Consider the following 18218-nt stretch of genomic DNA (forward strand, 5'->3'; position numbering starts at 1 on the left):
CCAGTTCTGAGCAACTGTAGAATAGAACTGATCTGTTATTTTTTGACAAGAAATTTTGCCTTCTAAAGTGTAAGTTTTATTATAATGCATATATTTTATGTTTTTATGCAGACATTCAGGAAAAAACAAAAATGAAAATTAAAGTAAAAAGGTTCTGATCAGAGCATGGTAAGGGAGCTAGCTCAAGGACAAGAGTAAAATGCTTGGCATAGGTGAAGCCGAGAGTTTAATCCATAGCACTGTATACTTAGATACCCTAAGTATCTCTAGGAACGAATCACCCCCAAAATGAGTGGCTCAGTAAAATATTTGCCTTTTATTAAGTTTTAGCATCAATACATAATTGTGAATGAGATTATTTTATTTTTGTTAGATGGAGGAGAATATTATTTTCTATAAAGATAGGTCTAAGACTTTGTGGTCTTGACTAAGAGATAGAACAGTTGGGTAAAGCACTTGCCTTGCATGTTTGAAGTTTGATCCCTACCACCACATATAGTCCCTTGAACCCTGCCAGGAGAAATTCCTGAGTGCAGATCTAGGAATATGCTCTGAACACTGCTGGTTGTGACTCCAAAACAACCAAAAGAATTCAGGTTTTGAGAAATAACCTTATTTAAAGAAAAATAAGAGGACAAAGTTAGATGCTTCTGCTTAACAGCTATAAATTCAACGATGTTCTAGTTTATAATGTGAAACAACCCTTTGCATTGGTTTTTTGTCGTTTTTCATTTTATATCTGCTCATAGGTTTATGTATTTCTACTTTATAAAAGCACTTCTGAACACTAACAAATGATCTGATATATTAATATATCTATGACTTGCTATTTTTTTTAAAGGATAAACCATGCCCCTTAATGCCGATGGGGGCTGGGAGGTGAGACCACTCTCTGCCACTCTATGCCCAAGTACAGGCCTAATGGTGTTCTTGACCCATGAACTGTGCATGGTGATATTAAAAGAAAAGCTTAGGGATCCAGTGATTGAACTCAGAACCTCAAAGATACTAAAAAAATACCACTGGAGGTATCACTCAGGTCCTGCTATGCTATTTTGACCTAATGTACAATTTCAAGATAGCACAGACAGGTCATTTAGAACTAGAGATTGCTCCAAGGGCTGGTGTATGCCCAAGTTTGACCCTTAACACACAGTTCTTCAAACAGTGCTGGGTCCCCTGAGCACTGAGCCTGAGTAACCCCTAGGTATCATCAGGTGTGTCCTCAACCCCCTGGAAATAGAAAAAGAGTGAATTTAGTTTAAGTATTTTGCTTGGCTTAATTACTGGGAATTACTTCTAAACATCTCAAGGATTTTTAAAATTCTATATACTATCTTTGACAATTCTGTCTCCTTTTAGATAAAAGAAACTTAGAGTGGAAAGACTAACAGCTGAATTTTGAGAACCGTTCAACTTCAATGATTGAGCTTTTTATTCTTGGGTGAAGCTCAACATCTTTGAGATAAATGTACCTTCACAGGGTAGTTTTGAAGAGAAAATGAGATAATTTATGTGAAATGTAGTTTGTAAACCTCAAATTACCCCACAAATTTATTGTATGTTGCAGCTGTGGCTGTTATTGTAACCGTAGCATATACAATTATGCATTTTTCAATTCCAAACCCACAAATATTTCAGTTAGAGTGATAAAAAAAATACACAGGAGGGAAGACAAGGGAGAGGCTGGTCAGAGAGAGAGAGAGTTAAACTGGGGGGTTAGTAAGATTGAAGTAGGTGGTTTTTCATTCCTCCAGTCTTCCACCCACAAATCTAGCAGAACCAAAACTGATATTAAATTAAAAAACATATCAAAACTAAGCAAATAACCCAGTCTTTATATTTTTCTTACTAAAGGTCCCGTGGCTTTGATTTGAATATGAAATTTTTCAAAATTTGTTGTTTACTTGATTTTAACCGTAATTCCTTGGATGCACAGAGCTACTGCTCTCAAATGATAGCTTCTATTTACTGCTGTTTATTTTGTTTATTTATTTATTATTTTGGATTTTTTGGGCCACACCCGATGATGCTCAGGGCTAACTCTTGGCTCTAAGTTAAAAAACCACTCCTGTCTCGGGGGGGGTGTGTGTGTGTCCATATGGGACACTGGGAATCGAACCTCGGTCCGTCCTATTTCAGCCGCGTGCAAGACAAATGCCCTACCACAGTGCCATTGCTTCCCTGCGTTTTACTTTAGATGAGCTCAAAATGATGAAAATAGAAAGTTTTGCTTCAGGAAATTAAGAGCATACATTTAAGAGGCTCCCAGAGTTCTTACATTAAAAAATTATTTATCAATTTCGAAATGTCTGGAAATAGGTATAAAGTACTTATTTACACAAATTAAAAAGATGTTTGACTCTTCGCAAGGGCAGTTTCTAGCGAGAAAAATACAAATGTTATTTTAGCTTGCATAATAAATAAAATTTGCATCTGTTTCTGAATCAAGGTAATAGATTTATAATCATCCTCTATCAATTTGCTAATCATGCAAAGCAAAAAATGTAGGGCTTAACAAAGAATACACTGAGAATAACACATTGCAAAGAAATTAGAATGTTGGAAATAAATAGATTTTAAAATTAGCCTTAAAATGACAAAAATGTTAGAAAAGCAAATAACTTAGGTCAAATATTTACAAAACCTGAGACAGTAAATATTTGATACCAGCACTGTGACATTTGACTTCCCTTATGTTAATAATAAATTTTACTCTTCATTTTGTGCTTTCTTCTTTTTGTCTTGAGTATTTTGAATAAAAATTTGCCCGACCTTTTTAAAACTCATTGTTCTTGAAGCTGCTTTAAAATTTACTAGGAGGAAGTTGTATACTATTACAATTTTGTTGCTCTGTTTTCTTTGGAAGAAAGAAAAAAATTCACGTGTAACACTGACTTTCACAAATCCTTCATCTTTGTATTGTTTGGATTGTTAAGACTGACATACTCTCAACATATTTTTGATCGCATGACTATAAAGTAGCAACCTAAAAAGTGTTTCTATTATAATAGCAGTTGAAACTTATAGTTTTATATTTTTTCAAAAAAGCACAAAAGAATGTTTGGGGATGTCATAAAATAAAAGAATGTTTATGGGCACAGAAATATTAAAAAAAGAATACCAGAGATAAAAATAACAATAGTGGCAAACAATAGCTTGTGTCAAGCAAACAGAAACAACTTGATTATTTCAGTCCCTGAAAAATCAGATTTTTGTATTCTGCTTTTACTAAAAATCCCGATGACTCTTGAAGGTGAAACTCATGAAGGGAGATATAAAAGAGACCAAAGATACTTGCATTCCTCGTTGAGCGATGAAAGGTCTCCATCATGGCTCATATCTGTGGGTGTTTAGTGCTTTGGCCCACTGGAAAACATTTTATGTTATTTCCTTTGAGATGGTCCTCAAATATAGCATCGCTTTTCTAAATGGGAAGTTGTCTTAAAAACTAGGCACATTTTGCACGGAGTGATGGTTATTTTTAGGTAAACCACTTTGGGTTAATTAGAAGAAAAATTGCTGCTCTACACTTCTGCTCTATCCTCCCACCTTGGCCTGAAAATAATGAGATGGAACAAAAGTTTCTCTCTGTCATTGGTAGCTGCACCTTTTAAGTCTATCAAGGTCTGTTGCCGTGGTTACGGCCTTTGTTTTAGGGGCCTTTAGTCCATGCTTCCCCCCCACTCTTAACAATGGGTTACTCAAAAGAATGAAATAATGAGTCATTCATTCGGAAATATGTTGTTAAAATATCCCTTTTTATGATTACATTTCACTGCTTAGAAACTAGGCTGTGATTCAAGGCAACAGTTAAGTCTGAGAAGTGTTAAGAAAGATCTTTGATTTTTTTTTTCTTTGATTTTTTTTTCATTTATAAGAAAAACCTGGCTATGTAATTGAAGAATTTCTTACAAGTCTCAACGATTAAACCCTTTCGGTTAATGTATTACTCCTGGAACAAGTAGATAAAATTCTACGCAGTAAGCATGATAAAAATCGTGCAGATTTTGCACAGCACAGAATTTTAGGTTTCTGGGCACAAAAGCAGTAATAAAACAGTCCCTACAAAACTGAGTAACTCGGAATAACACAAGAAAGAATTTAGTTAAATTTTAGAAACTCAATTGTGTAGTTTGTAAAGTAAAATGTAATTAAATTATGTTACTGTACATACCAGTTGTTTCTATCATCGAAACTTTACAATATGAAAAATACATTAGCTCTGTACAGTTTTTACAGGTAGGTAGGATGGAGGTTTTTTTTTTATTTATTTAAAAAAAGGTTCTTTTTCCTTTTTTTTTTTTCCTGGTCATACTCTTGTTTAAGTCAAAAAAATACTGCACAAGTTAGCTAATTACAAAGTGTAGACTTGAAACAATTCATGTCTTCTTTATTTCATAAATCAATCTCGGATTTTTTTTTTATTTGAACAGGGGATTTCGTTTTGTTTTTTTTTTAAGGTCCACAATGAAAGAACTCTTGCTCGTTTTGTCTTTGAGTTACAGTTTGGTGGCAAGCCGGGCAACCCAGGAGTTCAGTTAAGCCAGCTGTTGTTTATGGTCACTGATCCGGCCAGCTGTTGTGATTGTGCTCAGGTCCAGCTCAGTCTCTAGGTGCGTTTCCATCGTGTCCTCCTGTGCATTCGTTTCAAAGGTTTTATGAGAGAGAAGTTCATGATGCACCCCACAGTAACTTATTGTAGGCTGGTCGTATGCCAGAAAGGTTGACACATTCATTGATAAAGGTATCTGGGGGGAAAAGGACATGAGAAAAAAAGTAAGTTAGAAAAAGGCATACAAACTTTGAAGGAAATATATGGAGATCAGTGCTTAGCTATGCGCTAGTTTTCTTTCTCTCTAAGTCTATATTGGAGGCTCATGATCTTCATGGAATCCCAGTGATGTACTTACTCTCATACAGGTAAACACAAGACAATGGTTTTAAAGTCTCAGAGAAGCTGACCAGTTCTTAATTAGAATTCTTATATAAATGAACCTGGCTTTGATAATGGTAAAAGCTTTCCTGGGGAAAAAAATAACTTAGACACATCAAACTTGACCTGCACATGGACTAGTAGTTTCAGGCAAATAAAATTAAGAATACATTTAATAAATTAAAATCAAATTAAATACAATATTACCATGGTGTTCAAACATGCATAACATGAATCTCTCACTTCTTTAACTTCCATCTTTTTTCCTCTGTGTTCCCGATTCAGTAAGTAAGTCTGGATCAAGGCCTGAAGTATGCATTTCTTAGAAAGTTTAAAAGGAGGCTTTCGAAATTAATCTACACATGACAAATTTAGAAACACACCAGAGGAGACTTGTTTTACACAAGTCATCCTGCCTCTTCTTACATAGCAACTTCTATGACCAATAGCATTCTTGGCAGGAGTTTTGTGTATGGATCTAAACTGTAAGGTAGGGGTCCCCAACCTATGGCCCATGGGCCACATGCAGTCTGCTAAGGACATTTATCTGGCCTGTCAGGTGTTTTGTCACTGCTGCCTGTCCTGCTTAGCATCCTACTAGTTTCGGGCCTGCAGTGCGCATGTGTGGGATGTGTGCTGCACTCTTCTATTCCCTCCTCTCTGTCTCTCCGCTCTTCCTCTCAGTCTCAGGCAGGGTTTCTCCAACCCCAGCCCCCCAAAAGTAGAACCATAGTTCCCACTGAAATACTGGTAGGTTTGTTGATTTAACTTTACTTGTTCATTTGAAATACTGTATTTGTTTGCATTTTGTTTTTTCAAAATAAGATCTGTGCAGTGTGCACAGGAATTTGTTCATAGTTGCTTTCTTTATACTATAGTCCGGCCCTCCAATGGTCTGAGGGACAGTCAAGTGGCTCCCTGTTTAAAAAGTTTGAGGATTCCTGCTGTAAGGCATAGAAATATTGGGAAAGAGTATCTACCTTCTTTTTTGTTTTGTTTTGCTTTGTTTTGGGGTCACAACTGGTGCTTAGGGCTTATGTCTGTCTCTGCACTCAGAAGTCACTCTTGGTAGGCTCTGGGGACTATATGGGATGCTGGGGATCAAACCCAGGTCAGCCGCTTGCAAGGAAAATGCCTTCCCCACTGTGCTATCACTCAGCCCCAATACTTATCTTCTAAGATAAAAAACAGCAAAGGATGGTGCTAGTCTGATGGAATAGTGACAGAGAGGTGAAAAGATACCTAAGTAAAATAAATTATGGCTTAAGGAGAAAATTCTAAAGATATAATGTACAAAAAAGCAAACATGACTATTGTTATCAGAAGGAAAGATAAATGTTATAGGATATTCAGGATAGTCGGGAACTTTATTTTTGGTTTGGGGAGAAGTGTGGTGGCCAGAGTCAGTGAACCTCAGAAATTATTCCTGGCTTTGCACTCAGAAATCACTCCTGGTGGGCTATATGAGACCATAGGAGATGACAGAGATTGAAACTAGGTTCCTCCAAGCAGGAAAGAGCTTACCCACCATACACTTTCTGTGGCACCTGTATATCCTAAAACTCAGATGTAAATACTCATATATTTTTGTATTTTTTATAATAGAATTAAAGTGTGTTCTAAAGCTACATGAGGGTGGGAGAGAGAGCACAGCGGTAGGGCGCTTGTTGCATGCAACTGACCCAGGAGGGACCCGGTTCAATTCCTGGCATTCCATATGGTTGGTCCCCCAGTCTGCCAGGGACAATTTCTGAGTGCAGAGCCAGGAGTAATCCCTGAGTACTGCTCTGTGTGGACCAGAAACCAACCAACAAACCCACCAACCAACCAACCAACCAACCAACCAACCAACCAACCAACCAACCAATAAAGTTAAAAAAATAAAGTTACCTGAATTTAAGGGACCATCAGAACCTGTTATCTGTTTAATATAATAACTACTAATTATTATATTCATTCATTAGTAGCCATGGATAAGAAATTTATTAATTTATCTTGTTCTCCCTTGGACACTATCTCACTGGCTCATTTCTATTTCGAAGAAGCCTGTGTTTAGACTTGAACATGCAACTCTCTCCTTCTTTCCCTTCACATTTTTCTAAATAAGTTTCAATAAAAACTATCTTGCTTCACAAAACATACATATTTTATATATTGCCTCTAAATATTTAAGATATTAACTTATAGGACTGTATTTTGTTAAGGGTATGGTTTCACACTTGTTTAACTTACGCCATTCTTTTTTGGCAAAGAGGTAAAATATCTGGTGCAAGATATCAGTTTAGAATCAATCTAAATTTCTTTCTTATCTCAGCTGATATTAGAGACTAAACTAAGAAAAACATAATGTCTTGATTTTATTATTTTATCAACTTTATTACTTACTCCATTAATTTCCGTGCCTCTTCCATCTTTTAATTCTTCCCATATTTGTTAAATTTTTATAGAAACTATTTTCTTATTTACTCTTAAATAAGAGAAGAGACGTATCTTGTGATTATTATTTGTTTCTATTATGAAAATATCAGTATAATAAATGTATAGACCTTACACTAAAAATACAGAAATGTAACAACATTTATCAAATTAAAATGTTGAGTAACTCTTTATGTTGGAAGATATGCAGTTCTTGATGTGTGAAACAAATCATACCCTATATATATTTTTTTTGGGGGGGGTCACACCCATTTGATGCTCAGGGGTTACTCCTGGCTAAGCACTCAGAAATTGCCCCTGGCTTGGGGGGACCATATGGGACGCTGGGGGATCGAACCGCGGTCCTTCCTTGGCTAGCGCTTGCAAGGCAGACACCTTACCTCTAGCGCCACCTCGCCGGCCCAATACCCTATATATTTTTCTAATGGTCAGAGTGACTTGGAAAAATAAAATGTTTTAAGTATGATCATTTAAAATAATCGAATTTCATATTTTTAACGGATGAAATATATTAGATGACATATATTTTATGTAAAAGTAATGTTTTTTGCTGGTATGTACACTCTAAGTCCTAATTTGAACAATAGCAGTTGAGTAGTCAGTGTTTACTTTTTATTTAAAAATATTTTTTATGTGGAAAGTTTATATTCTTTGAAAAATTACTTCCCTCACTATTGTAACCTGAAACACTCCATTTATAACTACATTTTATTCAGTCCTTTAGTGTTTTTCTAATGCTACAATTATTTTTAAGGCATAATTGGAATATTCATGGATATGTTTTTGCTTGTATTTTTAAAGAGAAAGGAATAAATTTGCCAAGTTTTAAATTTATGATTAATTAAGTGGTTGTTTAAACCCTTTAGCTACTATATAAACAATACCTACACATATTTGTACAAATATATTAATTCATTTCTGAATATACATACATATTGTTCTTATTCTACTTATTTGGTTAGAAGTCATTTATACATTTCTCATTTTAGATAAAAGACCATTTGTGTGCAATACCATAAAGCATGGAAAATGACAATTTCCTTTTAAAGGGGCATATTAAAAACTTACACTTTCTAGAATTTTTAAAGTAAAGCAGTGCTGCTTTGCTTGTAAGTGCTGTTGAGTATATATGTTTTAACATAGCTATTTCCATTAATTGTCTTTGATATAACACTCATGCTGTTCCCATATTTTATAGAGAAAATTCTGTTTTTATAAACAATGTTATCTTACAAGAATTCTAGTTCTCTGATTTTTTAAAAGCAATTATTGTGAATTTAAAAAAGAAATTGCATTATAGCTGTTTTATGAGGGAACTAATATATTAAGATTTAGCCTTTAGCACTATCAATACTGGCTTTTCCTAATGTAATTTTGAAATAGAAGCCTTTGATAAAAATGTTTTTTTTTTTTGTTTGGGTCACACTCACTGGTGCCCTGAGTTAACTCCTAATTATGTGCTCAGTGACCATTGCTGGATTCTCAGGGGAACACATGGAATGCAGGATCAAGCCTAAGCCACATGCAGGACAAGAACCTTATATTATGTCTTATTTATCTCTCATTCTTTCTGATCATTTTAACATTTTAGTTTTTTATTATCCTTAGTAAATTTGTGAACACTGTTTCTTTCTTTTTCTTTCTTCTTCTCCTTCCTTCCTTCCTTCCTTCCTTCCTTCCTTCCTTCCTTCCTTCCTTCCTTCCTTCCTTCCTTCCTTCCTTCCTTCCTTCCTTCCTTCCTTCCTTCCTTCCTTCCTTCCTTCCTTCCTTCCTTCCTTCCTTCCTTCCTTCCTTCCTTCCTTCCTTCCTTCCTTCCTGGAATAAATCAACATCTATGTTCGGTCCAAATATGTCCTTCACAGAGGTCTATTATTTTGCTTTTGTTTTCATCTTCCAAGTGTAATATAATTTTATTTAACTTTATTTAAGCCTATTCCATAACTTAGAAGCAGCAATATTTTTTCTAATGAGTAACATTATCATTGTCTCTGGATTTAAATTGGTTCTAATTCCTGATCCTGTTTTGTCATGGAAAACATTTATCAAGTTAAGTCAGCTATTTTGAGTCTTCCCTTTTCACATACACTGCTATGGATAATTATTTTATTCATATCAAGGAGATATATCTTTCACAGATACCTGTTTCCTTACCATAGTATGGCTTAAAATGTCATTACTTTCTTTACTCTAGTGACTGCATGCATGGCTGGTTTCTCATATCAGTAGAATTGCAGCTGAAATCTAGAAACCGTAAGTTTACTTCTGCAGATTTCAAGATGTAGAAAGTACTGAATAAATATTTTTCCCACATTTGAAATTTTATTCTGTCTTTGGAAAGAAGTGATATTTCAAGTATACCTTCCAGGGACCAGAGAGATAACCTTAAGAATTAATTACATCAAGTCCCAAGTTTGATGGCTGATACTGCATACCTCACCCTATTTTTCCCAATATTTGGACCTGTCTTCCTCAGCAACACTAGATCCAAGCAATGACTCGATTGGCCTTGAGCACGGAAATGTCAGACACACACAACCAAACAATTATGTTAGTGGTGGAATTTTCCTTTGATTTTAAAATTCTTTCACACATGCAAACCCTAAACAATTTTTACTTTATGGATCAAAGATATGACTCAATTGGCAAAGTATATGTCTAACATTTGAGTGTGATTCCTCATACAAAATACCACACCACCCCCTTAATTCTCCAGCACTGTCAGATGTAACTATTATTTAAAAAAGAGAGAGAAAAATAGGGGTCAGAATGATAATCACAGCAGGTAGGGTATTTTTCTTGCACATGGCCAATCCAGATTTGATGTCTGGGATCCCATATAGCAGTCCCCCAAGTCTTCTAGGAGTAATTTCTGAGTGAAGAGCCAGGAATAACCCCTGAGTATCACCAAAAGTGGCCCCTAAAAACAATAAATAAAAAGAAAAAATATATGCTTTATTCTAGGACACTAACTTCCTTAAATAATGATATTCCACATATAACTATGAATTGTATGATATATTTTTATATATGAAAGTATAGTCCCATTATACACTTCTGCATATAAAGTTCTCATTTAAGATAGTGGTTTCACTTTGTAAAAATTTACTTGTGGCCCCAGAGAGATAGCACAGCAGGCGTTTGCCTTGCAAGCAGCCGATCCAGGACCAAAGGTGGTTGGTTCGAATCCCGATGTCCCATATGGTCCCCTGTGCCTGCCAGGAGCTATTTCTGAGCAGACAGCCAGGAGTAACCCCTGAGCACCGCCAGGTGTGGCCCAAAAACCAAAAAAAAAAATTTACTTGTGACTGACTTTATTGTTATTTTTCTTCATGCTCCTATGTTCTATTCATTTACATAAATTCATTTTCAAGATTAGCCTTTGGTTTTGCAAGAACATATGAAATTTAATGTTTTGGTGCTTGGTTGGCAACATTTGTTTTAGTCCTTTCATACATATAAACTTTTTATATAAGCTGGTAATTTTACTTATATCTGAAATAAAAAAGCTGTATTGAGTCTTATTAAGTCATATTAAGAAATTTGATGGAAAATAAATTAATATTAATACATTAACAGCTTTTCTTTTCCCTAATTAGTATTTTTGTGTTAAAAACAGTTGGAAAACATATTACCTGAGGGGAAATAATGTAAGTGATATTTCATTGTTCCTCAGTTCCCTGAAAAAGTGCCAAAGCCTGTTTAGATCCTGCTTTAATTTCTGAGGATTTCTGTCCTGGCTTCTTTGCTTTGCCCTTGAACGCCTGGGGGCAATTTTCCTTTCTTGGCTAATGCCTGCCAGCACCTATTCCAAACCTTCTTGTTATTATCACTGTCGCTTATTGAGAATTTGCTGAGGTTTAGGTCCCATGCCCTGTGCTGTACTTAAATCCTATTATTTAAGGTCTCACCCAAGTCTAATGAAAGATTAATGCAAGTATACTTGCTTTTATTGGAGCAAAGTTAGGGTAGGTGAGTTTAAGTAATTCATCTAAAATCACTTACTTGGTTGCTGTGATTTTTCAGAAGTGGTTGCTGGCATCTTAACCATCATACTTTGCTATCACTTATAATCTTACATAAATTATAGTGCCACTGGAAACCAGAAAAGTGAACAAAGGACTATCTCTTCGATAACTTCGAATGCCAATTCTCACCATTTTCATCTTATTTTTAAAGAATAACCATTATGAATTCCTGTGATACACTGTAGCTCAGTTTTCCAAGTACTCTTTGAACATTGGGGCCTCAGGCAAGAAAAATATTGTTATCAATATTTTTATCATGATGATGCGTGATCAGAGAGATAATACTGTGAGAAAGGCACTTGAAGGTGTTTGAAAGTGACCCTACTTTGATCCACAGCACCACATATGGTCCCCAACATCAATCAGGGTTTTTTCCTGAGATCAGAGCAAGGAGTCAACCCTGAGCACAGCCAGATGTTCAAAACCAAACCAAAAGAAATCAAAGTAAGATATAATTCCTTCTTTTGGACAAAGTCATAGATTTGTGATGGAGATAAACAATACAAGTGATAAAATGCAGAAAATAGTTGAGATAAAATGTAAGACCATGAGTCTTTTAGGACATATATGTATGCATGTATGTATATCTATCTATCTATCTATCTATCTATCTATCTATCTATCTATCTATCTATCTATCTATCTATCTATCTATCATCTATCATCTATCATCATCTATCTATCTCTCTATCATCTCTCTCTCTCTCTCTCTCTCTATCTATCTATCTATCTATCTATCTATCTATCTATCTATCTATCTATCTATCTATCTATCTATCTATCTTTATATATACCTCCATGTCTTTGTTCAGTATTGCTTTGATCAATATGATTCTTGTAACCTTGATAAAAGGTTATATTGAAAACAGTCAATACCTAGGTAGTGTTTGCTTTTTCTCTTTATATCAGCGTAGGTTTTTTTCATGCACTCTTGTTTTTTTGGCATATCTGACATAGGCATGTTAGATTAATTGTCGTACTTAAATTATTCTAACATGATTGTGTGTGTGGGTCTGAGCGTGCTCTATTATAGAATAGTTCTCTGTATAGAGTTGCCTCCCACATTTAAATCCTCATTTGTTAAAGTTGAACCACTTGCAACCTTGAAATGGAATAAGTCATCTGGAAAATGAAAATTGAAACCATTCCAGGTATGATTTTATACTAGAAATGTTTAAAAACTTTAGTTAGAATTTTGGTGATGATTTTGTGTCCAGAAATATGCTATTGGAATATAACTCTACTTCAAATCAGTTAGATCAACATAAATTTTATTTTACATGCCAATTTGCTTGAAGTTTCCAATAATTTATTCATTACATCTATATGAAAACATATTTATATGTACAGAGTATATGAATTAGTTAATCAGAACACAGAATATATATCCACACACATATAATTACTGTGCTCTGAGGTAACTTACTCAAAAAACTGTACATATCTATTATATATAGATCAATAAGCTTGATAAATAAGTGAACGTAAAAATCCATATGTAAATAAATAATGTGTGAACATATACATATGTAAAATATGTACTGTGATTTGATTGGATGTTTCTGCTAATTATATCGTTTATCTTTTGTGGGAAAATTATTCATTTTCCTTGTTTGAAAAAGTTATTTTCTGGATTTATTGGTGACATTGATATTTCTGAGAAGTGATTCCATATTTAATTTCATAGACTCCTCAAAAGAGATAATATATTTCACGCTGAACTGATTTATTTGAAGAGTGATCTATCTCTTGGAACTCTGTAGCATTTTAATGATAAATTTGTATTTGGAAAACCAGACTGTTGAAGTTTTAATTTTAAGCATCTTGATTTCATTGCTGATGTATTTTAAAAATATTTTCAAGAAGTACTCAATTAAGAACCTACATCATGTTCTGTAACCTTTAAGCTTAATAATATTTGTAACTTCTTAGATATGTTCCAGGTTTTAATACTTGTTAATGTTAATTTTAGAAGTTCTCAAAGAACCAGAATGCCAATTAAAGTAACTATTTCCTGATATTACAAAAATAAAATAATAATTCAGAAGCTCAATATGATACTGAAAATTTTCAAGTGTCTTGAACTTGAGAATAATGTGAATACTTTATTTTCAGGGAGAGATAATTGTGCTGCCTTTAGTTTGAATTGCAACGTAAAATATTAAGTTTAAAAATGGGTCGATGAGGGCCGGAGTGATAGTATCGCAGGTAGGGCATGCTTTGCACACAGCTGTACCAGATTCCATCCCCAGAAACCCATAGGGTCCCCTAAGCTTTCCAGGAGTGATTGAGTGATTGAGTGATTGAGGAATGACACCAGGACACCAGCATGCCCTAAAACTAAAACTAAAAAGTTGAATGGTTTATTTTGACACCAAATATTCTTAGTTTAAAAAAATCTTTCTATGTACTTGTTATATTTGTAATTTCAGTAAAGGCCTCACTCTGTATAAGTAATGGGGAGAGGTAATTCCCTTTGTATTTGTAAATAAAAATATACCTTAAGGTGGGGAAATAGTTCAATTAGCTGGCACCGAGGAAATCATGGATCAATCCTGGTTCTGATCACCTGAGCACTGCCAGGAGCTAATCCCAAAAATAGAATTAATAACCCACGATCATCACTGGGAGAGCCCCCGACCAAACAAGAAACAAACAACAAATATATATGTATATATGTATTTAAATGGTTTTATCACTTTGTTAGTGTTCTTTTCTCTCTAATACCATAGCCTTTATTTGAGTTTTGTGACAAGAACTGTACAGTTGACAATATAGTAAGTTTTCTTGTTACTTCACATGTATCTACAAAACCAAATATTAATATTGATTCACCAATTCATTTACTTTAAAATAATTTATCAAATACTTTTCCTGTGTCAAGTTCACGTTGTTGAAAATATATGAAATATTTGTCTGCAAGGCTTTGAAAGAACCTAAACCACTTTGATACCCTGTAGCAAGTGGAGGAGAGAAGATTTCATGGAGCAAGAGAATTTCTCTTTTCCTATTGAACTTTCATTTTTCAGTCAGTCAGTCAGTCAGTCAGTCAGTCAGTCAGTCAGTCAGTCAGTCAGTCAGTCACTCACTCACTCACTCACTCACTAACTCACTTTGTATTCTTCCTCTCTGATTTATCAAGGTACTTCCTCTGTTCTACTTGTACAGTGGCTCTATAATGAACTTCTGTTTTATGCATACTTTATTTGTACAGAATATGGTGAATTTCCGATGCACTGTATTTCTCAATGCTTTATATTGTCTTGCCAGGTACCTTAAATACAATTAGTGCTAAATATGTTTTTTTTCTGAACGAATGAATGATGTTGTTTAATAACAGCTATTCCTTATTGTTTGGTAAGAAGCTAAAGACCTTCATGCTAGAATGACTGATGTTTATGGGAACAATATGATGTCTTTAGACTTGTATCATGAACATAATATTGGATCAGAGATATAGTTCAAAGTTAAAGCACTTGCCTTGCATGCGGTGAAACCACTTTGATCCTTACATGTGACAGAGAGAAAGAGAGAATTAGAAAGAATGAGAGAGGAGAGAAATAGAAGAGGAATTGAAGAGAGGAGGGAGATGAGAAAGAAAAGAGAGGAGAGGAAGCTGGAGAGACAGCACAGTGGTAGGGCTTTTGCCTTGCACGCGGCTTCCCAGAATGGACCTGAGTTTGATCCTCAGCATCCTATATGGTTCCTCAAGTCAGGAGCAATTTCTGAGTGCAGGAGTAACCCCTGAGCGTCGCCGGGTGTGACCCCCCCAAAAAAATAGAGAGGAGAGAAGGATAGGGGAGAAAGAGGAGGAAGGGGAGAGAGAAGAGAAAAAGAAAGAGAGTGGGAAAGATAGAAAAGAGAGATGAGAGGATGTGGAGAGTGATAGTAGAGAGGAGAGAGATATTTCCATTATAAAATAGTAGTAGAGGATTGCAAGCAATTATTTAAAAATTTCACAACTCATGGGGCATTATAATGCTTCAAATTCTTACTACATTTATATATTAATTATTTAAAATGCATTTTAGTGTACTATTTGTGTATATTATAAACTTACAACATAAAACTTCGTTTGTTTGGGGGCCACACCCGGTGACGCTCAGGGGTCACTCCTGGCTATGCGCTCAGAAATTGCTCCTGGCTTGGGGACCATATGAGACATCGTGTTTCGAATAGTGCTCCAGTCCCTACAACATAATACTTTTAAAATATTGTAAAATAAAACAATTTTTTAACGTAGTGAGGATAACCAAGTGAAGAAAACTACTATCTTAATGTAGTTATGATAACCATATGAATGCTTATGCTTTGGGGAATTCCAAAACTTTCCAGAGAGCTACTATAGTCATTAGGGTATTTGCCTTGCATGTGGATGACCCAGGTTTGATCCCTACACCGGATACGGATCTTTGGGCACTGCCAGCAATGATTCTTAGTACAGAACCAAGATTTGGTCCAGAGCACAGCCATGTGTAGTCTATAAACTAAAAAGCAAGTAAACAAATACTACTAGCTATTATTTTCAACTTCGTTTCTTCCTTCTGTTCTAATTTCAGAATATTGTTTCTGTGCTCTGTCCTTGAATGCTTTCCATAACCTCCATATTACAAACTCTCTTACTCCTTACAAGCACAGCCATGATGCGTCTGCCAAACTAGCTCTCCTAGTAACGTGCTTGGCCTTGAACCCTACAGAGGCGAAGCAAATGTCCCAGGTTGTTTTCCTTTCCTTGCAATTCTTTCCACATAGTTCACTGCCTCCTAAATTAGCCCCGTTGCTAGGGAAAGTGATGGGCCTCACATTGAGGCTGTGACTCAAAGTTCCTACAAATTGAAATAATTCTCTGTTTTCAAATCTTCTTCATGCCTCTGTGCATGGAGGTCCCATTTGAAAACCATCTTTTTATTTTCTTGTTCTGAAAGTTTAATATAACAAGCAAATCAAAGATATTTAACGATGATACAACTGCTGATAGGTTTAACCTAGGTTCATATAGATCACTGCAGTACAACACAAACAGCAGATAAGTGTCTCTTACTGTGCTGCTTCTAATCCCAGGAGTTTTAGTCTTTTAGAGAGTCTGAATATGAAAATTTCCTGAAAGCAATTAATTTTTTTCTCTTGATTTCTGATATCTGATGTTCTCTCTGACTTTCCCCTCATTAGCTCAATGTAATTTTTGGTGTTCTTCATAAACCAAGTTTTTCATTTCTAACATACCTATTTCTTTCCATCTTCAGGGCAGAACTTTGCTATTTCTTTTTTTCTTAGGTTTTCTCATTTCTGTCTAGGAACCAGATCCTAAAACCTCAGGACTAACTGAAGTTTAGGTCCTAGACTGTCACTAGACTGATGTTCAACTGATGTCTAGGTACAAATTAGCCTTCGTTTCTCTCTAGCCCTATTCAGCTAATTCAGGTTTGGGTTGAGATGATATCTAAATGAAATGAGATGACGCTCCCTTTGTAGATGCTGAATTGCACACAAATCCTGCACTTGGAGATTTGTTCAAATAATAGTTCTTTTATGGAATCTTTTCTGTGTGTTGGGGCTCATTAAGGTTAGCCCCAGTGATGGTTGGGATCAAACCCAGGCTCTGTGGATGTTCCAGCCTTTCGGGCTCTATCTCCATCCTCTAAATAACACTATGAAATCTCTTGGATAAATCTGATTCTATAAGGATAAACTTTGATGACTTTCTTTTGGATTTATAAACACATTAATATGAATATATATCATTTTTATTTATCCATCTGTCCACTTATTCCACCCTTCATTTATTCATATTTATATGCATCATACGATCAATCCAAAGCAGCTAAAGTTTTAATTGATCTATTGAGGTCACTCCCTCCTCATTGATGCTGATGGGGAATGGGGAGAAGGAATAATTTTTGGTAATCCTTAGCTTGGTGTTCAGACCTGGCTATACTCAGGGGCTACCTGGAACACACCAGACATACTAGTTCAAGAGGCATGTGGTATCAGCAACTGATCTCTGTTCCGCTAATGTGTTAGGCATGTGATTTATTACTTGAGCTATCTCTCCAACCTCCCAATATCAGAAATGTTAGGTCATATTTGTTGCATTCAAGCTCAAATCTAAGGGTGCAGAAAAATCTTCTTATCTCTATGAGGATAATAAGTTTAGTTCTCCTTAACATGTCTAAAAATTAAATAAACTATAAACTACAACTAGAAAATAATGAGGAAGTTTTACTTCAGGGTTTTTATTATTGTTAGGTCTAACAATTTATATTTGGTATAATTAGTAAACTGAAAACCGTAAGATGAGAGATAAAGAAAAGAATGAAAAATGAATCATTAATCATAACACTTATACTCTGAGTATCTATGGACTGATATATGAAAAGTTTTACTATAAGATTTGAATAAAATTGTTAATTGATCAGTTTCATTTATTATTGAAGTATATGTTTCAAATTATTTTACCAAAGTATCAAAATATCTCTTAGCAGATCATTAAACTTTGAAAGGAAGAATTTATCACAAATATTGTAAAGTGTATGATTATATAAGCTAATGTAAATTAGGAAACCTAATTTAACAAATCAATATTATTCTATGTTTTCATGGCTACTAAAATAGCATTCTCATTTAAATGGACATTAAGGTAGAAGTATAAATTACTGTTGAATTTAGCATATTTCTTACTGGAGTTCTGATATTTATAGATATCTATAATAAACATTATATATACATATCACATATAGCTTGTACAGTTTATGCTATACTTATGCATATGTTATATCTAGTAATGAAACAAGTGATGTATATACTAACAATGTGTGTATATG

At 34.8% G+C, this 18218-nt stretch overlaps 2 protein-coding genes across 2 annotated transcripts in view; one reads left to right on the forward strand and one right to left on the reverse strand.

Annotated features, from left to right (window-relative positions):
- The window catches only part of CTNNA3 (catenin alpha 3), a 1601008-nt gene that overhangs the window by 458277 nt on the left and 1124513 nt on the right, over positions 1–18218 (forward strand). The gene's annotated exons all lie outside the window — the stretch shown is intronic.
- Positions 4128–18218, reverse strand: part of LRRTM3 (leucine rich repeat transmembrane neuronal 3) — a 179609-nt gene continuing 165518 nt past the window's right edge. The window contains exon 3 of the mRNA XM_049790492.1: positions 4128–4751. Within this exon, the coding sequence (XP_049646449.1) occupies positions 4542–4751 (210 nt within the window). The 3' untranslated portion in view covers positions 4128–4541. The remainder of the gene's footprint in view (positions 4752–18218) is intronic.

The sequence above is a fragment of the Suncus etruscus genome, chromosome 17 (genome assembly GCF_024139225.1).
Source record: "Suncus etruscus isolate mSunEtr1 chromosome 17, mSunEtr1.pri.cur, whole genome shotgun sequence".
Classification (NCBI taxonomy): Eukaryota; Metazoa; Chordata; class Mammalia; order Eulipotyphla; family Soricidae; genus Suncus; species Suncus etruscus.